The sequence below is a fragment of the Lonchura striata genome, chromosome 3 (genome assembly GCF_050655825.1).
Source record: "Lonchura striata isolate lonStrDom1 chromosome 3, ASM5065582v1, whole genome shotgun sequence".
Classification (NCBI taxonomy): Eukaryota; Metazoa; Chordata; class Aves; order Passeriformes; family Estrildidae; genus Lonchura; species Lonchura striata.
Window position 1 is genome coordinate 20,215,826 of NC_140705.1, and position 12,235 is coordinate 20,228,060.

General features: G+C 41.0%; 1 protein-coding gene across 5 annotated transcripts in view; it reads left to right on the plus strand.

Annotated features, from left to right (window-relative positions):
* Window positions 1-508: 508 nt before the first annotated feature.
* Window positions 509-12,235, plus strand: part of FBXO25 (F-box protein 25) — a 29,243-nt gene continuing 17,516 nt past the window's right edge. Inside the window, exons 1-4 of one of the 5 annotated variants that reach the window (XM_021551127.3) lie at window positions 509-650; window positions 3,513-3,656; window positions 10,276-10,385; window positions 11,164-11,213. In XM_021551127.3, coding sequence (XP_021406802.1) covers window positions 562-650; window positions 3,513-3,656; window positions 10,276-10,385; window positions 11,164-11,213 — 393 coding nt within the window. In that variant the 5' untranslated portion in view covers window positions 509-561. Of the gene's footprint in view, window positions 651-1,136; window positions 1,253-3,512; window positions 3,657-7,853; window positions 7,910-10,275; window positions 10,386-11,163; window positions 11,214-12,235 lie in introns of those variants that run through there. The other 4 variants (XM_077782396.2, XM_021551128.4, XM_085574570.1 and 1 more) reach the window with 4 other exon arrangements.

Below are 12,235 nucleotides of genomic sequence, written 5' to 3' on the forward strand. Positions count from 1 at the left end.
GGCAGTCACACCGGCCGGAGAAGAGACGGGTCACACCGGCACCAGGGCGGGAGGCACAGCCGGGGGGTCACACTGCTCACACCGGGGCGGGTCACACCGGGGGGTGTCACACCGGGGGGTCACACCGGGGGGGTCACACCGGGGGGTCACACCGGGGGGGTTCCCGGGGGGGGTCACACCGGAGGGGTCACACCGGAGGGGGGTCACACCGGGGGAGGTCACACCGGGGGGGTTCTCGGGGGGGGTCACACCGGGGGTTTCCCGGGGGGGTCACACCGGGGGGGGTTCCCGGGGGGGGTCACACCGGGGGGGTTCCCGGGGGGGTCACACCGGGCGTTCCCGGGGCTCCCGCCCCGCCCCGCTCGCGCCACACGCCCCGCCCCCGCCGACCAAAACATTGGCACGTGCGCCCCGCGGGCGCCTGTCACGTGACGCGGCCGGCTCGCGCCGGGCGGAGCCGGCCCCGCCCCGCCGCGCCAATGGCGGCGCGCGCTGCCGGGTAGCAACAAGCGCGGCGGGCGGCGGCCAATCAGCGCGGCGGGGGCGTGGCCAGCGCGGCCCATGGTACTTCCGGCAACAGCGCCGGGCCCGCGCCGAGCGCCGGGCGGGAGCGGCGGGGACGGAGGGGGCGGCACCGCCGGCACCGGGAGGTGAGCGCGGCCCGGCCCGGCCCGGCCCGGCCGGCAGCGCGGTCGGGAGGAGACCCGCGGGGCCGTGGGTGTGCGCCCCGTCGGCCCGCGGGGTGGAGACTGAGCGTGGGCAGTCGTGGTTTGAGGGGCTTGGGGTTGGCTCCTAAGGGCGTGTGGGACGAGGTGGTAAAAGTCAGGGTGGGCAGATGGCGCTGGGGCCGAAAGGGACGGGCAGCGCTGAGGTGTCTGGAGGGAGGTGTGTGGAGCCTGCCTGGACGCACGGGGTGTTGGGATCTCATTAGGCTGTGTGAGGGTGGGAGCCAGCATCGTTTCACCAGGGGCACATCCTGCCTCACAAATCTGGTGGCCTCCTACGGTGGGATTTCAAGGTTGGTGGATGAGGTCATATGAGGTCACACCGTGACTGATGTAATTTGCCCGAATTTATGAAAAGCATTTGACACTGTCCCACAGAAATTCTTTGTCTCTGAACTGGACAGACATGAATTTGACAGATGGGCTGCTGTGTAGATAAGGAACTGGCTGGATGGTCATCCTCAAAGAGTTGCAGTCAGCAGCTCTGTGGCCACGTGGAGACGAGTGAAAAGTGACATTCTTGAGGGGTAGGGATTGGCACTGTGCCTGTTTAACATCTTTGTTGGGGACATGGATAGTGGGATTGAGTGTAACCTCTGCAAGTTTTTGGATGGCACCAATGTGTAGTGTCGTCAATAAGCTGGAGGGAAGGGATGCCATCCAGAGGGACCTTGGCAGAACAGAAATAAATGTGTGCAAACCTTCTGAAATTCAGCAAGGCTAAGTGCTAAGTCCTGCAATTGAGTCATGGCAGTCCCAAGCACAAGTACAGGACAGGTCGAGAATGGGCTGAAAGCAGCTTTGAGTAGAAGGACTCTGGGCTACTGGTTGACAAGGAGCTCAATATGAGTCAGCAATGTGCACGTGCAGCCCAGAAAGCTGGAGGTGTTCTGGGCTGCACTAAAAGAAGTGTGGCCAGTGGGTCAAGGGTGGTGATTATGCCCCTCTACTCTGCTCTCCTCATACACCACTGCAGTGTTGCATCCAGCTCTGGGATTCTCACCAGAGGAAGGCTGTTAATGTGTTGGAGAGAGTCCAGAGGAGGGCTGAAGCACCTGTGCTATGAACACTGGCTGAGAGAATTGGGATTGTGTAGCCAGGTGAAGAGAAGGCTTTTGGGAGACCATTAGACCAGGCTTCCAGTCCTTTAAAGGGGAGCTACAAGAAAGCTGGAGAAGGACTTTTTACAAGGGCCTGTAGTGGCAGAACAAGGTAGAATGGCATCAAACTGAAATAAGGTAAGTTTAGGTTAGGTCTTAGTGAAAAGCTCTTTACTGTGAGAGTGATGAGGCACTGGCAGAGATTGTCCAGAGCAGTGGTGGATATCCCATCCTTTTTAGCATTCAAGGCCAGATTGGATGGGGTTCTGAGCAGCCTGTTTTAATGGAACTGGGTGATCTTTAAGGTCCCTTCCAACCCAAACCATTCTGTGCTCGAGACACCAGTATGAGGGGAGTACTAAACAACTACTTGTGGTTTATATTATTCCTAGGAAGCAGTAAAAGGATTGGAAAAGCAGATAGGCAAGAATAAAATTTGTTGCAACTGGGGGAATGGATGATGTAAGTTTTGGAAAAGGTTTTTGTTAGGAGCAGAGGAAACCTGAGTTATTAGTAGGAAGGGGACTTTAGTCAATCCTAAGGCCTAGGCAATGCACTTTGTTTTGTATGCTATGCAGATTTTTAAATAAAGAAAAACCCATCTGGCTTACTCAGCCTGTATTTCTTCTGGCTTTTTATCCTCTTCTAACAAATATATTGGGTGAGTGCTGATCAAGAGTGCAAGTTTTTAAATAAATTCATAGTGATGTTTACTGGTGGGGCCTAATATTTTTTCAAGTTGAAAAAAATATTAGAAAATGGGTGTTTGTGAGGACCAAAGCTGTTGCTGTTATATATTAACATGTGTTTTGAATATGATAATGCTATCTTCCCTCTATAGCTGGCAAGTGAAATCTCTTGTTAAACTAAGGAGCAATATATTTGTGTGATGAATGGGAAGAAGAGAGTAAAAGCTGGCAAAGTTATATTCTTCAAAGTGGAGATAACTGCCCTGTTGAAACTCTTAATGTGTCAGAAGTGCATCTCACTTTTGAAATATGGTAGCAGAACACTGTTTGAATGATATACCTGTGATGACCTGCATCTGCTTGTAGGAATTTCTGGAGACCTGTCACAATGGACTTTGTTGCAGTCTCCTTTTGTCCTGGTATCTGCTTAATAGGCTGGCATGGAAGGTGGCCTCAAAAACACCATAAAAAGATTTTTGGCAATGTTAAAATTCCTTTCCTGAAAGATCACTCCACATTGTACCATAACCTCATTATTTGTAAGGATTAGGAAAAACAAAAGGAGCAACATTGATTTTGTAAGCTGTCAATCTCTTTAAAACCATTTATCAGTCACATATGAAAATTAGTAATCTGTTTGATCATGACAGAGCAGATTACATATAATATGCTTGATATAATTTTCTTTTTTTGGTATCATTCCATTCTTGGACTACCAGGATTTTTTTCCTTGTTCTCCGAAGAACAAGGAAATCTACCTTGATCTAATAAAATGCTGAAAGACAATAAGAATATTGTTAGAGAATAAAAAAAAAATACTTAAACCACTGAATCTGTTTCTTTAAAGGATGTTTAAGTTTCTTTAAAGGATGCTCTACACAGAACTTTTCATAAGGTATTTTCTTTTTAAGGCTAAAGAGAAAACTGAAATAATGACAGGAAGTTTTGAAACTTTTTAAATAAATAATAGACAAAGAATGTCTTCTTGCTGCTTATAGAGAAACCATGCCATTCTTGGGCCAAGACTGGAGATCCCCTGGATGGAGATGGGTTAAAACAGAAGATGGATGGAAAAGATGTGAACCCTTTAGTCATGCACTTGAGGATGGGAATAATCAGCTGAATGATATCAGTCACGCTGTGTAAGTTAAAAAAAAAAAGTGATTCTGCATGAAATAATAGCAGGTGGGAAGGGAAAATTGACTTAATTTCTATTCAGATTGCAACTGTTTGTGGTAGCTGATGTCATCTGTATACAAATGCAATCATGTGTTTTGTTAGTTAGGCAGACAGTAGACCCCTGTGGAGACCGTCTTTTGTCACTCCCTGACCTTATTTGAGGCAGCCAGATCCCTTCTTAGCCTATATGTCTTTCAAAATAATAAAACAATAAATACTTAAAAAAAACCCCAAACCAACAAAAAAAAACCACACCCCAATGCCTGCTGAGTACTACTTAAGGGTAAAAGTGATCTTGTAAATTGCAAGTGCAGCAGGCATATTGAACCTGGAAGTGAGTGAAGGCTTTCTGCTGAGTGGGTGTTGGATTAGTTTGTGGCAGCCATAAAATGCCTTTGCTCCAAATTTACAATCAGTGGTATCTTAATGCTCTTTCTCTAACACAATATATGACTATACGTGCTCCTGTAGGACAGGTGAGAAAGAGATTAGGTAAATAAAGTAATACTTGTGGCAAATGGCCACAGACTGGTGTGATATAAATAATTTTGTCAAAACAAACTTCTTCACAAAGAAGTAGTTCTCAGGGGTAGGACTCTTGGTCATAAATTCCAGAATAATGTGCTCATAATGAAGAAAGGGAACATGTGGTGTTTTGTTGTTAGTCCAGTAAAAGGTAACTCATCTGGTTTAGAGAGGGATTTCCTGGGAAGCTAGGACTTGCTGTTGCCACACACCTGTGTTTTCTAAATTTGTAAAACAATCCTCAAGGGAGTTGTCAAGCAGTGAAGCATTATTATTAAGATTAACCTACTGTTTGCTTCATGCCTTTTTTCCTTTTGTGTTAATCTGTCACTGATCTCCTTTGGCCTTCTTTATCTACATAGTCTGGCCACCGTGGATACAAAACTTAGTCTGTAAGACTGTTCAGTAAGCTTCCAACATAAAAGTTGCCTTAAATACCTTTGAAAAAAAATATTGTGTCTTTTATATCTTTAATAATATACTTGGCAAAGTAAGGGAGATCTAATAAGTATTTAGCAACCATGTAAATTGCTTCAAAAATAAATATCGTGTAGGTTGCTTAATTAATACTGTTTGATAAGTATGAAAGGAATTATCAGTCCTTGTGAATACCATTAAGACTTTTGCTCATAATTGTGTGTGTATAAATGTATATATGTATCTTTTCCCCAAAGACCAAGGTAAGGTATTTTTATGGCTTCTTTGAGCAAAAATACTGAATTTTTTTTTTTTTTTCCTTATTCTTGGAAGACCATAGAATTGAACTCTTCTGAAGCCAAAAACTGTAGCTTTAGTTTTTGATTCTTAATTTTACTTTTGTCTATTCAATTAAAAATGTATGTTAAAACTCAGACTAGAGAATTCAAGTTGGTCTGTCTTGGCATAGTAGCACTATTTTGGAGTAATTTCACTACACTTCTAACTTTGGTTCTGTGATTGTAACTTGAACTTTTTATATGCCAATTAAGTTTTGCCACTAAACTGCGATTAATGTCTCTTTGCACAACATTATGGAACAATTTAGAGTGGAAATGACCTTGTCATCTAGTTGAAAACCATACTTAAAGCAAGGCCAGCTGAGGCTGGACTCTGCAGGGCCTTGCCCAGTTCAGCTTTGTGCTTTTCCAGGAATGGAAATTCTTTTCTGGGCTCCTGTTCTAAGTTCTGTTACTGTCGATGTTATTTTTTTTTGTTGTTGTGCTGACCTCGGTTGTGTCATTTCTCCCTGCCCTCCTCATTCTAGTAAGAATTTCTTTTATCACAGGTTGTGTCTATTACCATTTGACTTACTACTGCCCACCTCCTCCAGTCCCATTCAATCTTATTTTTAGTTTCATATTAAAAACGGACAGCAGTTAGATTTCCCTCCACCACCAGCTCTAAAAACTGAGCAAGGTCAGTTCTCTACCCTTGTGCACCATGTGCTCCAGTAGCTTGGTGACTCTCCACTGGAGTTGTTCCAGTATGACAATGTTTTCACTGTATTGGGGGCTCCTAACTAGACACAGTACTCCAGATGAGTACTTGTGCCAAATAAAGATGGATGTTTGCTTTTTTCAGTCTGCAGGATACCCATTTGATAGCTCAATCCAGTGTGCAGTTGGCTTAACACAACACAAGGGCACACTGCTGACCTGTTTTCAGCCAGTTACCATCAAGATTCCTGGCTCCTTTCCTACAAAACTGCTTTCTATCCAGTCTACCCAAGCATATGCCCAGGCTTGGGGTTCTTCTATGTAATGGGCAGGGCTTCACATTCTGGTATAGTGGTGTAAGATGTGTTGCTGCCTGGATCTCTGTACCATCTTATGCTATTTGGAAATAATTATGGTGCATATTGAAGATATAACTCAGTTTAGGAGATTTCTTAACATAATGTAGCACTAAGAAAAAATGAGACTTGATAAAGTGCTTCATTGTAGAAGAAACGTATAGTAATCAGTAAAAAAATACCTGTTTGTCTCTCTTTAAGCTGCCCTGTGCATAGGGATGGTGGTGTATGCCAATCTGGCAACTCTAGCAGGGTTTGGTTCATTTATATCCATTGTAAAGAATAATCTTTTTCACTAAAATATTCTGTAGGAATCTCTTCTGAAGTTAGAACTTTCATATTGTATTTAAGGGAGCATTATAGTAGTTTTCCTTTATAAGGAAAAAAATTCAAGCTATGTAGTTGAATGAAACCTTTCTAGTTTTGCTTCTATTCTCTTCTGTGAGTGAAAGTGTAGATAGAGTTGCTTGCCAAACTTTGTCCTTTACCCATTGCAAATACTTTCTCTTCAGAAATTACGAAGATCTAATCACAAACAGATTCAGAAATAAACCTTAAAGACACCTAAGTTACTTAAATTGAAGAATGTGTTTTTGTTAAAATAGAACTTCAAGCTTTGCTTGATTAGTCATTCCATGCCTTGGTGAATCCTGCTGCTGAATTAGTAAAATTGGTGGACCTAATGGTAACCATGCTTGAACAAATATAATCACTTGTGCAGGAACAGTTGTCATTATTTGACATAATGCTTGAAAAATTGCACTTTGGATCTTTTAATGGAAACTAAGAAGAAAAAATGAGACCATCACTTCTGTCAGTCTTAGTTACATGCTTAAGAGTGCCTCGTGTTAGAGGTAGATAGTAGCTGGAAGCGTGGCTTGGGCTGTGTGCATTCAAGCTCTGTGGTGTGAATGCTGGCCATGACCCCCTGTAAATTGAAGTCAGACACTCCCAGTGCTATAGCACTGTGTCCTTGAAGCTTGGTGGTGGAGAGAAGCTTGGTGGGGGTGGAACTGCCTTACACAATTGTATGCAAGTGTCTTTCATTAGCCTGCAACTTAGGTAGGAGTAAAGCTGTCTTATGCGTTCTTTTTGAGGTAGAAGAAAGAATTAGACTGGTAAGATTTTCATAATGGTGGTATTTACTTTTTTGTGTGTTAGGTTCATATGAACTTCTTGGGCTGGCAGGGTAGTCATTTTAGTCTGCAGTGTCTCTTGTCTAATTCTGCAAGATGCAGTGTTCGCAATAGTGATTTTGGCACTGGATAGAAGTCCTTTGATTTGAATCTATGAACAGATAACATTACAATATATTTGTCAAATGACAAAATCATTTGGTGTGCGCGCTTAGGATTTTCCACGGTCAAACTGTGAGAGTCACTTCTAAAATAGTGTCTCTGTAAATATCTGACTTGAGGGCCATGTGAAAAGAAACAAGGGGATGAGGGAAAAATTGGAGCTCAGATAGCCCTGTCACATTTTCTATCATTTTCAGTGTCATACCCAAGAGGTTATTTAAATACTGCTATGAAATTACTTTTTTTGGAAAAACTGAAATTGTTGCATGATCTAAGATATTATAGTTCTAAGGATACCAGGTACTTTGCTTTTAAAAGCTTTAGAAGAATTTTTTATGAAGTGCATCATCAAGACACAAGAGTAAGAATAGCTGTAAATTGACAGTACTATGTATGCATTTAAATCCTGCCAGGTGCACTCAAATGTCACGTGCAGTATTATAATAAGAGCACTAAATTAAGGCTTCTGTTGCACCATATGGCACGTGCAGCGCTTGATTTGGTTTCTTGTATCTTAGCTTGGTGTTTGAGGGGGCAGGGGGTGCTTTTGGAACAGTAGAGCAGCTTTATTACTTGTAGAGGAGCTCAGCAGATTTCTGGATGGAATGCTAGCAGCCACTGGGTAACTGTGTTTCTGTCCCATTCTTCTGGTGTCTGTGGGACCCTTGCTTTCATTCATTGCTTTCAGACTAAAGGTTTGTCAAGAAGAGTAGGGTTGTTTACAGATGAGTGAGGGAAAGACTATATGAAGTGGGACAGAACATGAGGAAATAAAGCCTCATGTCAGAGATCCTCAGAGGTAACAGTCCAGTTTGTCTTTTCTCTACAGAGACTTAAGGAATTCCAGGAATGTCACAGACAAATTTGAATGCTAGATAAAGGTGTTTGAAATAACTGTCTTCATCTTCACAATTCCTTATGTTTATTGACTCCTTAAGCTGCCTTAGTTATTTATATCATGCTTGAAGTGTCTCTTATGGGGTGTCAGGAGTGGGATTCAAATCGCTTCAGGTATGTTACTGACCTAAATTACTTTATGGGGACACTTGGATCCAGGAACAAAAAAAGGAATCTTTACGTATTAACCTTCCTCTTCTAAGCAGGACTCCAGGAATGTGGTCTCCCACCCTCTCTCCATTGCTTGCCTTGGGTCAAGGGGCATGAGAGAGTTTCTGTGCTGCTTGGATTATGTTGCAGAGTATCAGGACCTATCTCCTTAGTCTTGTATCTGTTGTTAGGATTATAAAACTCTGGGAGCTTTGGGATCAATTTCTGGTTCTGTAGCAACTCTTCAGATTCTGCCATAGCTTCTCACATGGTGTGGTGATACAGCCAATATGTTAAATCATAATTAAATTAATTTTAGTGAGTTTAGAGATTTCCTGTATGATGGCTTTGGGTGGGAAAAACGCACAAAAACAAACTGATAAATTGGAATGTTACATAATCAAATAACTTGTTTGTTGATGTTTTGCTTTTGTCTCTTGCTGGTTTCTTCCCTCTGAGCTCTTTTGCTGTTTGACCAGATGTGATATTTGGCACTGTTGTATAGAATATTTAAGGTGTTGAGTCTTTATCCTTTGCCTTAAAAATATTAAGGACTGAACTAATGCTATCACCTTGTATTGAACACTACCTGAATGCAGATGTTAAGTTTAAATTCTGAAAAAAAGCTAAGATGAAATCAACTTTTTCTAAATCTTCTTGACTTGTGTATCTTTAAGCTGAGCTAACATGTACTGATTAGAACAATTCAAAAGCCAAAAATTTTTTACAGTGTTGTTTAACAGATGGTTCAAACCTGAAAGTTATAACTCTGTAAGCTAGTAGGAATAGACTAAAATAATTTTATTTTTGTCACTTAATGCCCAGATACAGGTTATTTTTGAAAAAAATTCTTCAGTTTGCAATGTTCGGTTGTTTTAATCTGAAGTTCAAGCTGGCAGTGATAAAAACAATTTAGATTAAAAATAGTAATGGATGTGAGGAGTTCCATATACAACTTTGTTGCCAGAAAGCAGTAATGTAGAAATAAGAATGTCCCCCAGTTAAACTTCATTACCCTGTCTTAGCTGTGCAAGACTGTGGCTTTAATATGAAGTATCTTCTCAGTGCTAGAAAAGAGAACGGCCATTCTTATCTTTGTTGCTGGTCCTTATAGTTATCTGCAAAAATGGAATGAAAATTTCATGAAGCTGTGTAGATTTCTTGTAGTACAGGCAGTTTTAAGTGCACATAGATTTTAGAAATGTTAGCTTATTAAAAAGGATTTTTACTAATTTGTATGTGTATATTTTTTTTGTATTCCCACCATATTCTATATACATAAGCATTTGGTATAGTCCTCAGTGTGGGGTTACATAGTTAACTGTCAGAAGTGACATAGGTGGAGTTGAGTCTCTCTGGCAGTGACAGACCAACTTAGCTCTTGATGCTGTACAAATCATTGGTAAAACAGTGTCGTGACACCTGTAGTATGTGCAGAGTTGTGAATCAAGAGTTTCTTAAAAGAAAGACTTTCTTTGCCCCAAAGGTGGCAGTAGTAAGAGAGCTATCATTCATTGCTGCCTTTCTGCCTGTGCAAGGACATGCAATAATTCTTCACAGACTTCTTACCTGTGTGCAGTTAAGACTTGGTCCACTTCAAATAATGGATTTTTGTACACCAGAGCTTTGCAGAGTTTTACAGTTGTCCAGTTAGTACTGTCTCCTTAGTAGTCCTTCCTAAATGTCAGTAATGACTTTCAGGATACCTCTTAGGAAGATACTTTTGTGTATTAATTATTTTGGCACAACATTCAACCCCTCTGGGAAGAAAAGAAGGCAGCTTCTCTCCAGATATATATTGCTATAGACAATGAGATAGAGGACCTTAATTAAAAACATGGTTTCTTTTTTTTTCAGCTGGTAGACTTTAATGCAGAAAACTGTAAGATGTATGCATCTTAAATATTTAATTACTATCCTAATTAGATGTTTTTATTTCAGTATCATAACTGGAGATGATGAGAATGAAGAAGTGTACAATACTGAAGACTGTGAGTTTGCAGCCAAGAAAAGGAAAAAAGATCATTTTAGGAATAACACAGATTCACAATGTAAGGCTTGGGGTTTTCATTTATTTTAGAAGACTCATTTAAGTTCAGAGAAATGTTAAAATAGTCATGTTATACTCATCTATAATGAATGGCTTCCAGATTATGCCTATTTATGTATTGGCAACAAATTCTGGTGTCAAAAGTGATATGTCTTAACTGAAACTGTGTTATTGATCATTTACTGTGTTGGATTTTATTTTCCAAAGACCCAAAGGTAATTCATTTAAGAATAGTAATTGCTGAGTATTAAGAGTCTTCTGATACTAACCACTGTTATGTTTTGTGGACTAGTTTTAGATTAAATTCTTCTGGATGCTTATGGGACCAAGTCAATGTAGAAAAACAGGTCCCTGTACAGAAGAAAATGTATTGGAGGGGTGGAGTAGTCAGGAACAAAAGCATTGTCTATATCTGCTGTATTTTCAAATGCCAAGGAGCCTGTTGTATAAAAAAAAAAAAGGTCAGGAATTATGTAGGACCACTGTTATGTCAGCGATTGGTCACAGCTGACAAAAGTTGTCATTCATCTGCCAATTGTGTGTCAACTCTTGTGATTTAAAAAAAAACCAAACATTTATATAACTTTTCTATTATTTTCATTAAGTCCATATCTTGTGACAATTTTTAGTTCTCTTTTCCAGCCTTTGTAAAGTTCCTTCATTAAAACTGTTCTGCTCTCTTATGAAGCATTTTATTGAAAATTGTATGTTCAGTTAAGTTTCTGGAAGGCATTACTAGTGTGGAAGCCTAAAATGCTTATTTTTTTATTTTACTTTAGGTTTTTATCGAGAAAAGTGGATTTATGTTCATAAAGAAAGCACCAAGGAAGTAAGTCTGCATGGTGTGGGTCAATTCCTATGATCTTTGTGGTTCTTAATTGACAGACAGTATACTGAAAAAAGTATTTTTGCCATGTGGTCTTAGGGGTTGTACTCTCTTCATTGGCAACCTTGGACACCTGCACATGGTGAGGCAAAGAAAGCTGGCAAAATGACTTCTCAGTAGGTTTTTGTGGCAGAGATGTGAGAGCTTGCAGGGATAGACATACAGTTCTTCACTACTTATCCAAGCTCATCTATCTTTCTACTGTCTCTTTGAACTACAATTGAAAGTATTTGCAAAACAAGAGAAATATCTCCTAAGAAGTTGCTTGCAATCAGCCACCTGATATTTTGGGATCTTGGTGTAAATTTGAATGGAAGTAAAACATCAAACTTTACAAAGAGGATCTTTATTTTTAACCAAGGCCACATGCTTTCAGTTTGGGATATAAACTGTATCTTGTAAGTGTAAAGGGAATAGGAAAGCTCTTGGAGTGTCCTCTTGGAAAGTTAAAATACATCTATTGTATGTAGAGATTAAACTCTTTTGAGGTGTGAGTTTCATTCCTGTGCTGATTGCCATGGCTAGCTGGGTTGTATGGAGCTTGAACTCCATTAAGGAGGTTTTACATCCTCATAGTAATGCCAGCCAGGAGAGAGGGAAGGAGGTGAGGGTGATGACTGTAGTCAGGCAAGCAAAAGTAGCTTTGCATTTTAGAGCTGAGAGACAACACAGAGCTTTTTACTCAGGAAGGGCATGCTATTGAGCAGAGCTTATATAAAAGGACATATTGCAAGACTTTGTAGATCTTATAGACCAGTGACCCAGAGACTGCCCATCTACATCTGAAGGGTACTTTAAAGCCTTTCACCAGATTCACAACACTCTTTCTGCTTTATCTTCTAGATGAGGTTACTTACATTTGTCTGCAAAAGTCTCAAGTATGCTTTTTCCCTTTCTGCTGTCTTAAATTAGCTGAGAAGGAGCAGGGGGACAACAGACTGTCACCAGTCATTGTGGTGCTTTGA